Below are 18,836 nucleotides of genomic sequence, written 5' to 3' on the forward strand. Positions count from 1 at the left end.
GATGTTGGCAGGGACGGCGGCGGAGAAGGGCTGCCGCTCCGCCCGGCGCCAAAGGAGGAGACGGCAAGGTGCGGTTGCGGAGAAGAGAGGAGCCGGAAAGTCGTCGGGCTTTATGCAGCCACGGTCGGGAAAGTGTCGTCTACCCCTGAGCCGAGGTTATGCAGCGGAGCGGGGAAGAGCAGTGGCTGGAGGATAAAGCAGCTCAGTCAAAGCCAGCTCAGTCTGTCAGAGGCGTGGCAGCTCAGCGGCTCCCCGGCACTAGCTGGCGGGGCTGAGGCGCCGAGCCATGGCCACGCTGCCGCGAAAGGTGACCGCCGTCCCCCGTCGGCCGCGAGAACCTCAGAGTGTTAGGCACTAGCTGGAAGGAATTTTTTTAACTAAAACAACCGAACATTAGAATTATTTTTGTATTCACTGTACGTGCAATAATAAAAAAGACTACTTTGGTCACTTTGGATCTCATACCATGGTTTTTTCCTCCTTTTTGATACAGTCCTTGTTACTGTGGGGGTCCTTGTTATAAATGTCCCGATGTTACAAAGTTAGCTTATTTCAACACAATGAAAACAAAGGAGCATTATCGTCGAAAACTGAGAGAAGAGTTTGCTTTGTAAGGATGAAGAATTTGTTTATTCAACTGTGTAATAGCATTAAATTTCCTTGAAGCCTATGAATGTCACTATCTTCTGCTGAATGAACATAGATTAAATATAAAGAAAAATGTCTTTAGAAACTTCATTTTCCCATGTCACCCACAAAACATGTATTGACCCTTATTTAATTAAGAGGGCCCTAAAATTTCAGCCACCTATGTATCAGCTCTCACTTAAGAAAACATTTATGACTGGTACATCTGCTTGTTATCCCTGTCCAGAAAAAAAGCCCAGAGTACTTAATTGTTCATTAGGCAACTGGCTACAGTTAAATATGTAGTCTGGCTAACATCACAGGCGAGTCATAAATTCATTCAGCACAGTTACCTAAGCCATGTATTCTAAAGAACAACCTTTGGACTACTGGTTTTTCAAAAATCACATGTGAAAGTTATGGAAAAGAAGCAAAAGAATCCCCTCCCAACCGCCAGCATCCCACCCGGATGCCCTTTGAGAACAGAGATAAGGCCCTGGACTCTGAGAATCAGGCAGAGGACAGACAAGAGTTCAATCTGTCTGGAAGGTCTCCTGTTCACCCCACGGTCTACCAGATGGGTTACAACTACAGCTACAAAGAAGAACAGAAGGGGAGTTGGAGTTGGTGACTCCCTTCTGAGGGGAACTGAGGGCCCGATATATCAAGCGGACTCATCCCACAGGGAGCAGTGCTGCCTTCCTGGGACCCGGGTGAGGGATTTCAGTAGGATACTCCCTCAGATAATCCGACCCTCAGATTTGTTATCCACTGCTGGTAGTCCAGGCTGGCAGTGATGACATTAATGGAAGAAGTAGCAAAACAATTAAAAAGGACTTCAAGGCCCTGGGTCTATTAGTTGATGGGTCAGGAGCACAGGTGGTGCTCGCCTCAGTTCCTGCAGTAGCAGAGATGAATGAGGAGTAGGAAAACCTATCATACCAATAGGCGGCTAAGGGATTGGTGCCGCCGGAGGAATTTTGGGTTTTTTGACCACGGGCCAAATTTGAGCATACCAGGTGGGCTGCATCTATCTAACAGGGGAAAAAGGACTCAAGCCCATAAGTTGATGGGGCTGATAAGGAGGGCTTTAAACGAGGTTTGAAGGGGGAAGGAGTTGAAACCGAGTGAACAGCCCAAGTTAAGAGCCAAATCAGTAGCCCAGCTGAAGTCCATCAACACCAGTGCACTCAGCATGGGCAACAAAGAAGAGGAGCTGGGAGCCATCGTGCAGCAGGAAAGCTATGTAATAGCTATCACGGAAATGTGGTGGGATGACTCCTGTTAAAAATGCTGACTCAATGTTTTAACAGTAAAACTTTTCATTGAGAGAGATACAAGTAAAGCAGCGCGTCGCAGCACACTGGGCGGCCGGCTCGCGAGTTCGATAAGGTAAAACCAGCCCTTTTATAGTTTTTGTAAACCCCTTCCCCTCAGTCTCTTACCAGTTTATCACTGGTTTTCATTTTGTGGGCTCTCCCAGCATTGGTTCTTGTTTCACGGGCATCGCTCTCGTGCTGAGGGGAATGGTCACGTTACGTTTCTGTTTCACGGGCCCCTGCGGTCGGCCCTTCCTCCTGTTTTTCTGGCTTTTCTTCCTTGTAAATATGCTTAAACATACACCCCAAAACAACAGGATACAACATGCTATCTCAACGAAACAAACATTATTAAACTGAAAGATACACTCAACAAAACAATCAACTACAATTTTAAACCCTTATTTTTCACCGTCCCCCTTTTAACTTTTATTTTGTTGCAAGAATTTCAAAGGGCCATAGTATAATGACAGGACCTAACAGAGAGGATATTAGAGAAGTCAGCCAACTATTCACAACCCCAATACGCACAGTAATAATGTCCAGGATGGTTGCAATAAGGCCTACCCACATAAGCAACAGGGCACCAATAGGATTCTAGTGTCTGCATGAGACACCATTATAGCTATTCAAAATGCAGGTTCCAAAAATCAATGTCATTATGATCATTGAGATCGGACCTATCAAGGTAGATTATCAGGGTGGTCAACCACGGTGATTGGTTAAACCATGATTCAAACCACCCTTGTTGGGCTTCCCTTTCTCTTTTTCATTGAGCTAATCTTTCTCTCAGTTTTGCCATCTAGAGATGGCAACTGTCCATTGTGATCAGCATAAAAGCAAAACTCCTCTTTCAAGGCCGTGCAGAGGCCCCCTTGATGCAAAAACAGGAGGTCTAGTCCCCGTCTGTTTTGTAAAACAACCTCAGAAAGCGAGGAGACAGATTGCTCCAGAAAAGTCATAGACTTCTTGATTTTCTCTAGATCTTCATCAACGGCGGTTTGTAGTTGAGACAGGCCTCGCTGCTCGGCTGCCAGGGAAGCCACTCCCGTGGCTGTACTGGCTACTCCTAGGCCGAGCAGTGTCGCTATCATTGCGACTGTCAGGACCTCTCTTTTCTGTAGACCAATGTTTGTCTTTTCCCGTTGATAGTACATTTCTTCTTCTGGATGGTATAAGACCCTGGGAGCAATCAAAATCTGCACACAAAAGTCAGTAGCGTAATTAAAAAGTTTAAGGGACACACAGGGGTTTACTCCCAATTGATGGCAAATCCACATTCCGAGCGTGGATGGAATTGCCCACTTACGGCTTTTGTCAATCACAACGATTTTTGCACAGACATTACTGTCCCAGTTTGCCAGGGTGGTATTACCAAAACACACCCCTTTGCCCCTGACTTGGTTCAGGGTAATTCCTTTTCGTGATGTGCTCCACCTACATTGGGTTGGACTATTGTCTGAGGAATAGGTAAAAGAAGAGTTTAGGGCAATGCCCTCATAAAAAGGAGGATACACGTCATAGCATAACCAACAAGAATTCGTGAGATTTGGGTTGGAGTGATTCAGCGATCGAAAGGCGGCATCTAGCACACCAAAAAATGGCTTGCTGAGCATGTGGGGGGGGTCCATGATTGTTTTTTTTGAGGGAACTATCTGCTCAGCTGACAGAGGACTGGTTGTAATGGGGGTGGAGGTTGGCAAACTGTCTTTTCTCTGCCGATTATCGTCTTTAATTACAATATTGGGACCAACAGCTGCGCTGTTCTTCTTGTTTTTTGATAAAGAACAGTCCCCCCCCTATCTCCGCCATACTCACAGTATCTAAAACCCCATGTTTTACCGATTGTCCACCCCAGGTCATTTTCATTGGTTATATTTAACATAAGATATTTGCAACACACTTTGCCTCTAGGTTTTGCCCACACCCCATGACTAGGACCCCGCTGCGGTTGAATTATGCGTCTGATGCAATTATGAGGCCCCCATTGTACCTTTAAGTATTTGTCCGGCCCTGCTCCTGGTGCCCAGTCAGAGGCTATGGTCTCACATCCCCAAGAGGAACAATAGTATTGATCAGGGGCATTACAATAAGATCTGCCAGGATTGGAGCTAGGGCACACATAGTACATTACGTAACCCAAACAAGGGTTTGTGGGGACTAAATCGCAGGGGGATATTTGAAAGCTAGGGGGCCCTGAGGTGATGATTTTTCGTAATATCATCTGGTCTTCCCATCTACCCAGCACCCATTCCCATGGTTGATGTTCATACAGACCACTAGATGGCATTACGAGCCCCAAGAGTAAGATTACGCAAAAGCATCGTGCCCCCCCCCCCCCCCCCCCCCCCCCCCCCCCCGGGGTTGTCTCACCCTTGTGTGGGTTCTACCGGTGCGGGAGCTTCAGGTGCGGACGGGATGTCGTCCTCTCCTGCCACCAGGGAATACAGGTTATGAGAGCGTCTGATGAAATGGTCCTGTGGACAATAACTCACAGTTGTCATTAGTTTTATTCTGGAGGTCTGGTTTAAGGGACTTAAGCGGGCACAACTTAACTTTGCCATCTCTTTTGATAGCGGCATAACCACACCCTGTTAGAACTAGTCTCCACCCATGTTCCCATTTTCCCAGCTCATTTCTAAGGTGCACCTTTTTCTAGTGCTCGGGTGGCCCAATGTTTTTAGGTGTAGATATTCACCTCCTCCCCCCTGGGGAATTGATTCAGTGCTAACAGGGCAGTCGCTAGCAGGCGTGGTTGGTCTCCCGAGGGAATGGTGTTGATAAAGCCTTCTGTTTTTGCTAACACCTCCAATTTGGATTTTGGCAATACAGAAAAAACCCATACTACCTTGTGCTACTGGCTCTCAGATGTTATGCTTAGCAGTTGGTGTCATAACATCAGAGGATGGTGTGCTCAAACTTTCGCAGGGAAAATTCAGCAGAAAAATACCAAACAAGGAACTTAATTTACCTATTCCATAGTCCACATCTCTCAGAAACTCACACTGAAGAGCTTGCCCGGCTGTGCAGTGCTTGCTGGGCTCCAGAGCAAGCATTTTATCAAAGAGCTGTTGGGATGCTACAAGAGCAAAATGGAGAAAAGCATCACACATTTATTATGAATCACACACTTCTGTGTAATATTTTAAATAAACATATCTCGTCCAAAGCAACTTATGATTAAGTCCCCAGGTAACCTACATCCTAATACATACTGACCTTACTTTAAAAGTCCAGTGTTTCTTCTTCACCCCACCCAGGCACCATTCACATGAATGTTTTGAAAAAATGTAACCAACAATGTCTGAATAGTACTCCAGGTACTTGTGCTGGAAAACTGGATAGCCCAGGTTTAGAGAGCTAATTAATTTTTATGTCGTTAGCTCACAATGCCAGTTAAGAAAGATAAACCACATGGCTGAGAGAGCCCTTATGACTGAGAATTTCGTTGACACTGAAGAGAAATGGGGAAAAAAATTCTCAGTAAAGCCTAAGGGGAAATGCAAGATCCAACCACTAGAAAACCTTTTTGTTTTTTACTTCAGTTATGACTTCTTTGTGTCAAGTCAATGCAATGAATCCCTTCAAATATAAGGCTAAATCTTACACAAAAGTAAGGATTTTTGAAAAAGAAACTATACTAATTTGTGTCAGCAAAAAAATTTCACTTCCTTTAAATAAGTTTTTGTTACGTATACCAACAGGAAATATATACTTTAGTTACAGGATAAGAAATTAATGGTATAAACCTCCATTTTGATGGAACCTACTTCTGATCTGCAACTCTTAATTTCCAATCTATATGTGGTCACCCTCTACAGTCATTTATCCAGAACACACAGAAAAGCAACACAGGTTCACAAAGAGAGTTTTGCAGTTATATGCAGTGTAAGACAACACAAAATTCTTTTTCCTAAGGCAGTACTGCTATTACAGTACAACATCTGCTCTTAAACAAAACAGTCTTCTGGTCCTTAAAATACTTATGCAAAAAGATTAAATTTCTGTGTCCTGTTTCACAGTATAGTTGTCTTACCTTTCTTCTGAGCTGTACAGCAGTGCAAGCCCAAAATCTGCAAGCTTTGCTGCCCTCTGGGGGGGGAAAAGCAAATAATTATTTCTTGGCAATCCTGTTAAGATTTTCTCCCCACAAACAAGGTGAAGTTTGAGATAGCTGCAACTGACCTTTACCAAACTACATTAATAAGGCAGCAATGCCTTACAATCTGTGTATCTCTTCAGTAAACAAATACAATAAATCACTGAACAGCGAAGACAAGTAAGCAAAATTAGGTATGGTCATTAAATGGCATTTACATGTTAGTAAGGATGTTAGTAAAAATTTAGGTGCATACTGTAAAGTATTCCAATCGGCAATCTCATCAGCTGCTCCTGCTCCTCATCACTGGCTTGATTTTTGCTGCCGCCTTTTTTTCTGTCTGTCTCCTACCTCCTCTGTCCCTGCTTTTGCCCTTCCCTTGTCCTGAACACCCACTTTCCTCCTGCTGCTCCGGCAGGGCTGTGGGAGCTCCAGGAATGGGGCTTTTCAGCAGGAAACATCAGGTGTCAGCCTCTGGCAGTGCTCCTGGGCAGCCCCACGCTGCTGCAGCCGCCAGCACCCCCTGGGCCCCAGGAGCCAGAGCTGAGCAGGCTGCACCGCACGGCTGTCTGGAGCCACTTGCCCTGGCTGATGTAATGGTGCTGGTGGATCAAGGTTTGGGGCATTGACCGAATTGGTGAGGGGCTGTGGGCTGCTGCTGGGACACCTTGGCTGCTGTGTGCTCTAAAGGTCATGCAGACCATCAGCCCCTCCTCTTTTTTGCTGTCTCCCGGCTTGGTCGCTCTTCCCCTCTCTTCTTTCCCCTCCGCTGCCACTGCTCTCCAGAATCCACATCCATTGGGTGCTGGGAAGAGCTGTGGAGCCCCCCCTCAGCCGGCCCTGCTGCAGGGGCCCTCAGGCACCCATCCCCGACAGCATCCAGCCAGGGCTGGATATATATTAGTATATTTGCTCCTTATCCCAGGCGTTACTGCCTTTCCCCTCTTCTTGTCAAGCTGTTTCAGTTTTAACTTCCAACTGGTAAGTCTCTCATCCATGTTTCCTTTTCTGTTCCCCCGGGAGGGTGGAGGGGGAGGAACTGACAACAATTCTGTCCTCTGGTTTTTGGACTGTGACACAGGGTGAAAGAAGGCCTTGAGATTTGCCAGACTCATGAACTAAAGATATCAAGTAAATCTTGGTTTCAACAACCTGAGATTGTTGACAAATGTCTTTACATTGGGATCATTTAAATGCTATTTTTCTTCTCGAGTTGTAGGTGTCTGCCAACAATGGAAAAGGGCTTCTTCCATTGGTAAGTGAATATATTCATGCAAGTAATTAAAAGATATGCTGAGAAAACCTGTGTTAGTTCTCCTGTATATTCCTTTCCCAAAATGGCTACCTGTATTTTCACCCTATTCTTCCTATTTTAAATGCTTCTTATATGTAAATGTTTTTACACAAGTAAATAGAAATTACAAAAATAGTAAACTGAATACAGTTTACTTGTAGAACTGTTTGTGTATAGTGTTGCTATGTGTGTCATGATATAATCATGGATACTGTACTGGTGTGTCCTGACCAGTGGAAAAACCTACAGTCAAACAGCTGCCACTTGTCATTCCACATTGGGCTGTATTTCCTTCTCAATTAAAACCAAACAAAAACAAAAACCCAACAACTAAACAAACAAAAAAACAGCAAAAAAACCCCCACCCAAACCCAAAAGAAAATCTCTTGAGGACAGGATTTGAGAAGTCCTTTCCATGATCTCCCATAATACTTCATCCAGCTCTTGCCTTTCTATCCCACCCTGGATACCTGGTTCCAGTCAGTCTGCACTCTCAGTAATCCCTGGCATGAGGATTCATGGGTCATCTATCATCTATTATCTGTCCCACAGGCTAGAGGATAAATTATGAAAGAAGGAGTAAGACATTGTAAACAGAGACTCATGTAACCCAATGGGTTTTCCATACCACAGAAGAAACCCCCCAGGATCCAGAGGAGATGACAGAACAAAAACTAAGGTTTATGGTAATGCTGGGAGAGGGGAGGCAGGTGGATGAAAGAGAGGACGAGTAGCTGCCTAAGTTCTCCTCTAAATCTTGTAAATAATAGAATAGAACACAATAGTCCAGTTGGAAGACATCTAAAACAATTGCCTAGTCCAACTGCAGTGTTCACTGTCTGCTTAACTAAATAATCTCTTTTTTGAGGATTAAAGGAACCTTTTACTTTCCTTCGTCTCCTGTCCACGTCCCGAGGTGGTTCGGTCCCTGCCCCCCCCGCCCCCTCCCCGAGGTGGTTCGGTCCCTTCCCCCCCCGCCCCCTCCCCGAGGTGGTTCGGTCCCTGCCCCCCCCGCCCCCTCCCCGAGGTGGTTCGGTCCCTTCCCCCCCGCCCCCTCCCCGAGGTGGTTCGGTCCTGCCAATGCGGTTGCTTCGTGTCTCCCGGTGCCGTTGGTATCCGCGCTGGCGTTAGTGTCGGTTTTGCCGTTGGTGGCAACGCTCTGGAAGCGGCACTTCTGTGCAGAGCTCCACTGGGCTGTTCCTCTCCGACTGCTCGTGCTCCTCGTCGCGAAATTGATTTTTACTCCCGCCTTTTCCCTACCGGTCTCCTACCTCCCTTGTCCCTGCCTTTGCCGTTCCCTTGTCCTAAACCCCCACCTTCCGGCTCCGCCGGCTTCATCCTGCTGCTCCGGCAGGGCTGTGCAGCTGCCGCAGCTCAAAGAGCTCCAGGGATGGGGCTCTTCACCAAGAAACATCAGGACTCAACCTTTGGCAGCGCTCTTGGGCAGCCCCACACTGCTGCAGCTGCCAGCACCAGCGCCCGTGGGCATCGGGAGCCAGAGCAGAGCAGGCTGCACCGCGCGGCTGCCTGGCCTGGCTAAGGCAATGGCGCTGGTGGATCAAGGTTTGGGGCGTCGACCGCCGTGACAGCGAGAATCGGTGAGCTGTGGGCTGCTGCTGGGACACCTTGGCTGCTGGGTGGGAGCATCCCCCACAAAGGGATTGAGTGGGATCCCCTTGGAGCTGATTGCTTGCAATGCAGAATGTGCCCTATCAGCTGGGAGGGGGAACTCGAGAGCTTTCCAGTGCTGGGAGCTGCTGGGTGGACTCAAGTGCTCCTGGCCGTGCATGCTGCTGGGCTGCCACTTGGACATGGCCTCTCTGCAGCTGCTGAGGCATCCCCAGTCTTCTCCTTCCCCATGGGTATGGGATTGCAGCAGCAGCAGCAGGAGCAGCAGGGTCTGGGCAGGGTCCCCCGGGCTGGGTGGTGCCACAGCTTTGGTTCTTTCCTTGTCTGTCAGTGTTAAGCTCCCGTGTTTAATTCTCAGGACACCTCTCCATCTGGCGTGTGCCAACGGCCACACAGCAGTTGTCAACTTCTTACTCGGGCTGAACTGCAAGCTGAATCCTGTTGATAATTTCATGAAAACACCACTGATGAGAGTAAGTGAGCTATGACCTGCTCTTGGAAGTGGGGCTTCCTGACTGTGCATTGGAGGAGAGGTGTTGCAGGATTCTCTATGCAGACCTGTGCAGAAACATGCCTGTTGTATTTGATGTGGAAAATCTTTGCTATCTTTGAAGATGCTCTTCTTTCCCAGCGCTCAGTGATGGAGTGAAGTGTAGTCTGGCAAGTCTTCCCTTTTTGTGTGTATTGTTCCCAGGCAGTAGAGGTCCAAAAAGAAGACTGTGTGGCTTTTTTGCTGGTGTCAGGTGCCCGCATAAATATGGCAGATGCTGATGGCAACACAGCCCTCCATCTTGCTGTCCGATCTCGCAATGTAAACATGGTGAGGCTGTTACTGGACCATCACGCCAATCCTGTTGCCAAGATTAAGGTAATCTTTTCTATTTCTTAAGGAACTTCTTCCAGAAAGTTGCGTGCCTATTTCTCGTGAAGATTTTTTTTTACTTTGATGATGAACAGGATGTATTTCTCTGTCCTTTCAGGAGGGCCAGACCCCACTGAGTATGGCTGTCTCTGAACATCAGAAGGAGATAGCAGATTGTCTTCTCAACAGAAGACCTCGCCTGCAACCTCGTGATGATTATAAAAGGTAAGGCCTTTATGCAGATGGGTGCCTTTAGGATTCTGTAGGCTGCATTGCTGAGAGGCATTGACATAAGCTCTGAACAAAAGCCCAGAGCCACACACACACAGGAGGAGCTATTTCAGTGTGACTTGTGAAAGCAGCTCTATGCTTGGCTGCTGGTGAAAAGGGTTGCTTTCCACACTGAGGATGGAAATAGAGGCAGTGTCTGGCAGGTGATGTGTCACGAGCTCAGCAGCAGTGCCTCAGTATGAAAACCCATCTCCTGCCCAGCAGCCTGGTGTGCACTGAAGTGTTGTACATGTGGCAGCTCTGTCTGACCACACAATTTTTTTTTTACTCCCTCTCCCATTTTATTGTTGGTTTTAATGGGAACTGCATTTTCTTTTTTCACTTTCAAGCAATGGGGAAAATCCTCTTTTCTGAGAGCAAGCAGGCATCAAAATAATCAGAGTATCTGTGTAAAATGATCAGCGTGTCTGTGTAAAATGATGCAGAGCACGTTTTGGATCTATCCAAATCCTACTTATGCTTAATGCTTCTGGTGGGCAGCTTAATTTGATACAAGTTCTGCTTTCTTGCAGTCTTGTGCAGACAGATGAGGACAATGCTATTATTCATGGGTTTTCCAGGTAAACTTTTGACTTCATGATTAGAGTAAGTGGTCAGTTATCAGTGTGGCCTTTGAATAGTTTTGGTGGCAGCAGCAAGGCTTAATGGTGTGTTTAGATGTGTCGTGAAGCTGAGCTCACGTGTGCCCAGTAGAAACTGTAAGAAGTGTCTGTAGCAGAGGAAGAGTTTGGGAAACTGACATGGAACCCAGGAACCACCAGCCTTTTGTTGCAGAGGAGATCTGGCTGAGAGCCCTTTTGTGAAAATCTTCAGCAGTTTGCTTCCTCTGATGCAGAACTCTGTAGCTCTGTGTGTTCCTTATCTGGGGTGGCTAAGTATGCTTAAAAGTTAGGCTGAAAAACTGTACCAGGCAGGAGTTAATAACTTGGAAGGTGTGAATGTGCATCTGTGGGATGAATGTGACCGTAGGGAACACTGAAGGATGTAGCAGCAAGTTCTGCATACATTGCCCTTCAGGAATACTTAGGAGTGCCTGAATTTGTAGCAATATGTGTAGGATGGATAATAAGTTGGTGTTAAATTGGTGTTAACAGTGTGTGCCAGTGCATGGTTCTTTTTACCAACTCTGTTTCCTCTCTTTCTCTGTGTAGGCCAAGCCAGCCACAGGCAGAACCTGCAGTCCAGAAGAACACTGCAGAAGCTCCTGCAGGTGGTGCACAAGACATCACTGTGCATGTCACTCCTCAGCAGGCAGGAGCTGCTGGCTCTGTGTCGGGTGCCCCTGACGTGGATGGAGGAGGTAGGATCCTTAGCTCTGCAGGAGCTGAGGAAGAAAATGGCCTTTTCTGGAGGTGGTTTGTATTGTCAGTGCTTGCTGTGTTCCCTGTTGACTTCAGGGCAGGCATCAGATGGAGCAGCACAAGTGAATGTGCTTATTTGTTACTTGCTGGAGAAACTTCTTGTGAGTTGTGCCCTTGTAAGAGGCCACTTGTGAAAATCCAGCTGCAAAAAAAGTAGAGTCGTCCCCTAGGTGGGAAGCAAGAGAGGAGTTAGCAGGAAGATCCATGACTTGTTGATTTCCACTGAGTTGTTGTGATTTTGGTTTATATATGAATCGTTTCACCGTCATCATCCTTCACAACACCTCCTAAATAGTTGTATTAAATTTTCTTTCTATAGCAAGTGACAAAAATAATGTTGAAATCATAGAACTTTGTCAATAAAGAAAAAAAAATGCCAGATAGAGAAAATGAAGATATTATTCCCCTGCTAAGTTTGTGGCCTTGGCCAAGCTCTTACTCCCTGCTTCACGTAATTTCTGAAACTCTTTCCAGATATTCACAGTGATTTCTGTGCAAGAGATTGGAAACATGCCAAGGGAAATTACAATTAGAATCTTCTTCTGTTCACACACATTGTTGTTTCCTTACAGTATGTGCTTTAAAAAGACACTGATGGTTCTAAATCTGAAAGGCAAAAAGCTTCAAAAACAACAAAAAAAGAATGGTAGAGAGAGTGAAAACCACTAAATGTATCTGTTCTTCCCTGGTGTGTAGATAAACTGCCAGCCATGGGAGCACAGCAGGAAGAAGAGAAAGATTCTCCCAGGGATGCCGACCTAGATATAGAGGTGAGAATTTGGGAATGGTGTAAGTGAAGTGAAGCAGGGCTCCTGTGAGGAAGAAGTGCTGCTCAGGGTCTGACAGCAGAAGCAGGGGTTAGACTCAGGCATTTCTTTGTGCTGCCACAGATTTCCCTGGGAAAACTGAAGGCCGTGTAAAGGAAAGTTCAGCAAAGTTTCCCTTTTGCCTTGTGGAATCAAAAATTCTTTTTCAGTCAGTCAGCTGAAAGGCAAAGGAGATGATGTTTGTTTCTGCCCCTTACAAGTCTTGTGTTTGATCTTTTGCAGAAGTACATTCGTGTGAAAAAAGAAAAGCAGGAGAACAAGAAAGTAGTTTTTCAACAGGCGCCAAAATCTGGTGAGAGTCCTGAGTTAGGGAATAGTGACCCAACTCTTTGAATGTTACTGTGTGGTAAAGGAACTAAAGTGGTGATTGACTTGTCAGACAGCAAATGTTTGCCTTGCCTGTGAATCCTGGCAGCCACCAGGAGAGTATGAAAGGAGCTTTTGCCCCCTTTTGTTCCTTCTCTGAGAAAGAGAGAGTGTGGTGTTTGGATTCCAGCGGGTGCTGTTTGAAGCAAGTGCCCATCTTGCTTTTATTGCTGTGGTGTCTCTCAGTTTATGTGAAAAATATGTTCAGGATAAGGGGAGAATCAGGACTGGAGTTTCTTGAGTTTTCCTGTAGCATTGTCTTTTTTGGCTGGTCCCCTTGGATGGAAAAGCTGTGCCTGCTCTTTTCTGATTCTTGGAGGGGTTTTGAGTGGAGCTGAGGGAAAATTTGTGTCTCAATACTTTCCTCTAGGACTAGTAGAAAATTCTAGCACATGGTTTTATCTCACTCCAGTATGTATTGTTGTCACTGTATTGGTTGATGTTTAAAATGCCAGCTCTCTGGTTTCTTGTCAGTGATGAGTTCTTGAGTTCTTTTTCCTTTTGTCTTCTGTTGGGATTTTGGAATTGAGTTTTATGTCCATGCATATGCTTCTCTTGAATTGTATTTGGACTTCCATCCTTCTTGCCCTTCCAGCTGGCCATCCCAGAACTGTTTGCTAAGCCTTCTTGTCTTCTGAACAAACAGTTTTCTCCCCCTCTCCTTATATGACAGAATCTCCAGTCCTCTGATGATCCTTGTGGCACTTTTCTGGACCCTCTCCAGCCTGTCTGCATCTTTTCTGTAATGAAATGAAAATTGCTGGAAGAATTTATCTAGTTACTGCCTGGCACACTGTTTATTCTGAGACAGAGAGAGAGATCTCTCACCTTGATGAAACAGAAGGGATGTATTTGTAGTGATACTCAGAAATTTTCCTTTTTACAGTAGAAACAAAAAATACCACTGAAGACAGGAATTCCCACGTTTCAGGACCCACAAGGTTGGTGCAGCACTGTCATACCTGACAAAGTGAGCAGGGCTCCCCAAGAGGGGGGGCCCAAAGCAAATATCATGTCCCAGATGTCACAGAGCTCCCCAAAGTGCTGCTCGACCCTGGGAGATTTGGGCTCAACCCCTTTCCTTTCTAAATTCTTCCAGAGAGGAGCCTGTGTGTGGCTGGACAGGAACAGACAAAATATCACCAAGAAAAAAGCAGAGAGAAAAAAGAGATCACCCCCCTTGGATCCAGCAATAATCCTGGTAGGAAGTTGGGGTCCTCGGATGGTGTATATGCACCCAAGGTTTCAAGTGGGCCTCTTTTGGATTAGTATTAATTTCCTGAGCCCACCTTTTGGTGGTGGCCCACAAATTTGAGGGGGGAGGGGTGTTATTTTGTGCTAAGATTTTCCTCACAACTCTTCAAGATGCATTGTAGGTGTCAGGAAGTAGCATTAAGTCGTGCTGGTTATAGAGATCTGTGGTTTTCACTGCAGGGGAGCACACAGGATCTACCTGCCACGTGTCACCATCAGCTGAAAAAGAAGTCCTCAAGGAAGGCACTGAACGCTCTGGGATGCAGGTATGTAAAGCCAAATATTGGGAATTAGAGTCTGGAAATTGTATTAGCCACCAAGGTAAAGCAATCAGGAATAATGCTGAAAGGAGAGTCCTGTGCAGGAAGGTTGTGTTACAGACTGAAGTGAAGATGGATGCCATCTGCTTATGATGCAGACAAATCCTTGTCATTTTGTCAGATATTTGGTGTTCTACAGCTTTGTTTCCAGCTGGTTGGCTTCAGTTTTGGCCCCTGTTTTTCCTGCTGTGCTGTGGGACAAACAATGCAGTCAACTGCATCTTTTTCCATATGCAAAATGCAGACTCAAGAGAAGGGGGAGATTTGTCTGTAAGGTGCTGCTCTGTGTGATGAAACATACCTGGTCTTCCTCCTTCTACAAGAAAGATCATGCAGAACCCCTTGAATTTTGGTGACCTTTCTGATGCTTTCCCTGCCTCTGCAAAACATGTGCACTTTTGGTACTGTCTCTCATAGCATCCTGCTGGATAAAATGTCCATCATACAGCTGGACAACCCTGCTATGTGATGGGTGAGCAACTGGCTCACAGGTGGAGCACAAAGAGTGACAGTGAATGGGGTCACATCAGGCTGGTGACTGGTCCCTAGTGGGGTCCTGCAGGGCTCCATCCTTGGCCCAGTCCTCTTCAACATCTTCATCCGTGACTTGGGTGCAGGACTGGAAGGAATCTGAAGCAAGTTTGTGGAGGAGACAGAATTGGGAGGAGGGTTGGACTCCCTGGAGGGCTGGCAGGCCCTGCAGAGGGAGCTCAGCAGGTTAGAGAGCTGGGCAATCAGCAGGCAGAGGAAAGACAAGTGCTGAACCACAAGATTCACCACAAGTGCTGAATCACCAACCACAAGGGCAAGTGCTGAATTCTGCACCTGGGACGGGGCAACCCTGGGGGCAAGTACAGACTGGGGAACGAGTGGCTGGAGAGCAGAGAGGGACCTGGGGGTCCTGGCTGATGGCAAACTGGAGATGTGCCAGCAGTGTGTCCTGGCAGCCAGGAGGGACAACCCTGTCCCGGGGTGCATCAAGCACAGTGTCACCAGCCAGCCCAGGGAGGTGACTGTCCTGCTCTGCACTGGTACAGCCTCACTGTAAGTCCTGTGTGCAGTTTGGGCACCCCAGGATAGAAAAGGCATCAAGGTGTTGGAGAGTGTCCAAAGGAGAGCAACAAGGATGGGGAAGGCTCTGGAAGGGATGACTTATGGAGAGCAGCTGAGCTCACTTGGATTGTTCATTTGGGAGAAAAGGAGGCTGAGGGGAGACCCCATTGCAGTCTGTGGATCCTCACGAGGCAAGAGATGGGACTGGGTCTGATTTCCTGACTCCTGTGACCAAGGAGAGGACTTGGGGAAATGACTGGAAGCTGAGTTAGGAGAGGTTTACCTTAGATATCAGGGAAAGTTTTTTCCCCAAAGGGCACTTGAGTGATGGAACAACTTCATTGCTTCCAAGCAATGACAACTCTCCCAGAGAAGTGGTAACAGCACCAATCCTGCCTGAGTCCAAGAAAGGTTTGAATGATGCTCTCAGGCTCATGGGGTGATCCTGGGGTGCCCTACACAGGACTTGGACTTGATCACCCTGATGGGTCCCTTCCAACTCAGCATATCCTGTCAGTCTGTGATAACTCATTGGGTATCAGCAAGAAAAGGAGCCTGGTTGTTCTTGATGGGAGGGTGAGGACCAATGAGCATCAGATGAAACAAGGGAGGAAAAACTTAAAAACTTGCTCCTCATCAAGGCATTCAAGCACTGCAGCACGTCTCCCAGAGAGAGAAGAAGGGGGGAAAGAGAGAGCCAGCATCTTCTCCTTTTCTCTTTGAGTTTTTATACAGCACAAGGGGTTCTGTCTTTTCATAAATCACTGGCACACGCTGGCAGAGATTTGCCATCCTCAGAATTTCTCTTTAATTGACTTGATGCCGAATTTTGCCCCAAAAGGCGAGAATAAACTGCCTCAAAGACTTGGTTTGAGTCAAATAGGCAGGAGGTATTTTATTAACGACGCGCGTCGGAGAAATCGCAAAGGGGATTTCTGAATTCCCGTGACAAATGCAAGCCTTTTTATACATTTTGATTACAGAATTACATCATAGTACATACATAATCATGCATATGCATATAGAGGCGTGGTATAGGCGGGGTGTAGGGTGGAGCCTTTCTTTTGAGGAGCATCTTGGTGGTCGTTCCGGTTGCCTTCATCATTGGCAGGGGGCGTCCCGTGAGTCTTCCTCCTTTAAACTTTTGAACTTCTTCCTAATTTGGGCAATCTCCGATGTACTTGGCTTGGCCCCCATGGCTTGGCAGAGGCCTTTGGGTCAAGCCGACCTCGTTGGTTCTGGAATGCGCTGAGTTCCATCACTACCTGTTCCTATCTCTCTTCCCTGCCACTGTGTTCCATTCCTCAACTAATTTATTGCTCTATGTGGTTTTCCTAAATGCTGAGTTTTCTCCAGATGCTCTATATCTTATGCTTTAACCCATTATCTCTGGAAAGTAACTGTTTCAGGGGCTTCATTTCCCTCCTTTTCTTATAACTTACGAATTCTTTCGTCAAGTTCTAATCCTAATGGGCGCTGATACGCCCGTACCATTGCCCAAATCATCTGAATCCTTTTCATTATGGATTTTAGCTTCCACCACAAGCATAAGTTCATAAGGGTTAGTAAAAGCATTGCTATAGTTATAATTAGTATCGGGTGCACCAGGTAGTGGAAAACCTGTGTTGCTGTCGGGGAGAATCCTGTAAAAATGTCCCACCAGTGATGTTGCCCTACTTGTTCTACTTCAGTCAATACCTTTGTTATTTTCTCTGAGTTGTGTTCCACCTGCAGGACCGTGCGCTTAGCTGTTTGGTTTACCCTTTGCACCAGTCTCTCCACTTCCGGATGCACAAGCATTGCCTTGAGAACCTCAACATCCATACCTATCTGTAATTTTGGCAGCTCGTGGTACAAGTCGTACTCTGCATTAATTAGCTGCTGAGTGGTTACGGGAGCGGTGTAGTTAAAATCGCAGCCTATGATCCTGGTAAAATTACACACACAGAAGTTAGTATTGTTAGTTTCTTCTTGGCAACTATCTACAGTTACGTTACAGCAAGCTGTTCTGACACAGGCACATCCATTCCCTATATAGTAGACTTGCGACCCTACTCTATTATGTGAAAGCATTTCAAAAGTGCATACACTATTTTCAGTATCTAAGCATAAATCCTCTGCTTCTACTATAGCATTTTCGCAGATGTAACCTAATTGCCCCCTAGGAATACATGCTTCTGTACTAACAGACTGCCACTTGTTTTTAGCGTTGTCATAGCTCGCCCAGACATTATGATCCACTGGTCTGACAAGGACATTCTGATGTATCGTCCCCAGGGTAAGGATAGGGAAAATCGCCTTCTCTTCTGCAGCCCCAATGGTGAGAACGTAGGCCTCAATGTGCTCATGTTGTGGCACGTAAGTGAAGTTTACTAATTGCCACCAAGCTTGATGGTCCCTTTCAAATTGCGTAGTGTGACTATCCTTCAATATAGTTTCCCTTACTTCCTGGGGCAACGTCCCTGACATTCCTTCTCTCATTATTCCTGCCGCCACCGATTGCACCCACTGTTGTGTCTGTACGCATTGGATGGCAAGTGCAGTTTCCTTGCTAATGTCTCCTGCATAGCCGGCAATTTTAATGAAATCTTCTGCAGTATGGTTTGCTACCAGAGTCAATAATCTAGCTACCAGTGACTGTGTCTCTGCTAATGTAAGCATGGATGAGCTCAGGGGCACTTTTAGTTTTCCTAAGTTAGAGGTAACTGTACTCAGTTTGTTTACCAACACCTCCTGATCTATGGTATTCAATATTCCAAATCCAGTGCCAACCCACCCACTGATATCCCTTTGTGTTCGTCTATGATTGGACCTAGTTGCTAGCCATGCATTCCAACCTTTAAGGCTCTGTTGTATAAATGGCTGACAATCCTCTTGTAGGTGGGTGATATTGGTCTGAATATTCATCTGCACCTTTTTCAAAGAATACGTGGGGTCTAGTAGTAGTTTTAGTTCGTTTGATCTCCTTATCACCTGGGGCCCTATAAAGGTTAAGTTATGTATTTTTCTACATTCAATTGGTGGAGTAGTTTCCTGGGGCAAGTCTAGATTCGGGTACAATGGAACCATGTCTCCCGGTAGTGCGATCTTATACCCGACAGCACGCCTAGGGAAATTAAAACCTCGCTCCAGTGTTTTCAACTCCCTTTCACATGTGAACTGCACCGACTGATCCAACCTAAACACTAGCTCACACCAAGCTTTCCCTTCCTTAGGACCATTGGATACTACAATCTTTCCTGCGGGTACGAGAAGGGGATGAGGATTATAGGTTATATTCTGGGGATGTAATTCCCCAAGCGCATCCTCCCTATAAATTACTGAATTCCGAGGTTGCGATCCAGGTGGATCTTCCCTGAAGTCACTCCACTGACATGAAATTGGGCCCTTTTGCTGACGCCAGATCGTAGGTTTGCCCATTTTCACCGGACTAAAGGTGATTAAGTCATGTTCGGACTCTTCCGCCAGGGGTTGGATTGTTAATACTAGCCGCCTGGTTTCTCCTACTGAGCCAAGCTCTCGACACCCAATTTG

At 46.4% G+C, this 18,836-nt stretch overlaps 1 protein-coding gene and 1 long non-coding RNA gene across 2 annotated transcripts; both read left to right on the forward strand.

The window, feature by feature from the left end:
* Nucleotide 1: 1 nt before the first annotated feature.
* On the forward strand, nt 2-12,642 carry LOC115600300 (putative ankyrin repeat domain-containing protein 30B-like). The gene is made up of 9 exons (XM_030468653.1): nt 2-68; nt 8,787-8,937; nt 9,327-9,441; nt 9,663-9,836; nt 9,949-10,055; nt 10,634-10,681; nt 11,273-11,421; nt 12,179-12,252; nt 12,532-12,642. The coding sequence occupies exons 1-9, from the start codon at nt 2-4 to the stop codon at nt 12,640-12,642; spliced, it is 996 nt and encodes a 331-aa protein (XP_030324513.1).
* A 946-nt stretch (nt 12,643-13,588) lies between these two features.
* On the forward strand, nt 13,589-14,196 carry LOC115600310. The gene is made up of 3 exons (XR_003988897.1): nt 13,589-13,616; nt 13,775-13,876; nt 14,110-14,196. It is a non-coding gene; the product is annotated as an uncharacterized LOC115600310 (long non-coding RNA).
* The last annotated feature ends 4,640 nt before the right edge of the window (nt 14,197-18,836 follow it).

This window comes from Calypte anna, unplaced genomic scaffold, assembly GCF_003957555.1.
Source record: "Calypte anna isolate BGI_N300 unplaced genomic scaffold, bCalAnn1_v1.p scaffold_211_arrow_ctg1, whole genome shotgun sequence".
Classification (NCBI taxonomy): Eukaryota; Metazoa; Chordata; class Aves; order Apodiformes; family Trochilidae; genus Calypte; species Calypte anna.

Bases quoted from the DNA above. Each gene is read 5' to 3' on its own strand.
- LOC115600300 (XM_030468653.1), top strand. From the start codon at position 2: ATGTTGGCAGGGACGGCGGCGGAGAAGGGCTGCCGCTCCGCCCGGCGC. The intron at 10,056-10,633 runs GTAAGGCCTTTA...GCTTTCTTGCAG, and splicing joins CCTCGTGATGATTATAAAAG to TCTTGTGCAGACAGATGAGG. The intron at 11,422-12,178 runs GTAGGATCCTTA...CCTGGTGTGTAG, and splicing joins CCCTGACGTGGATGGAGGAG to ATAAACTGCCAGCCATGGGA.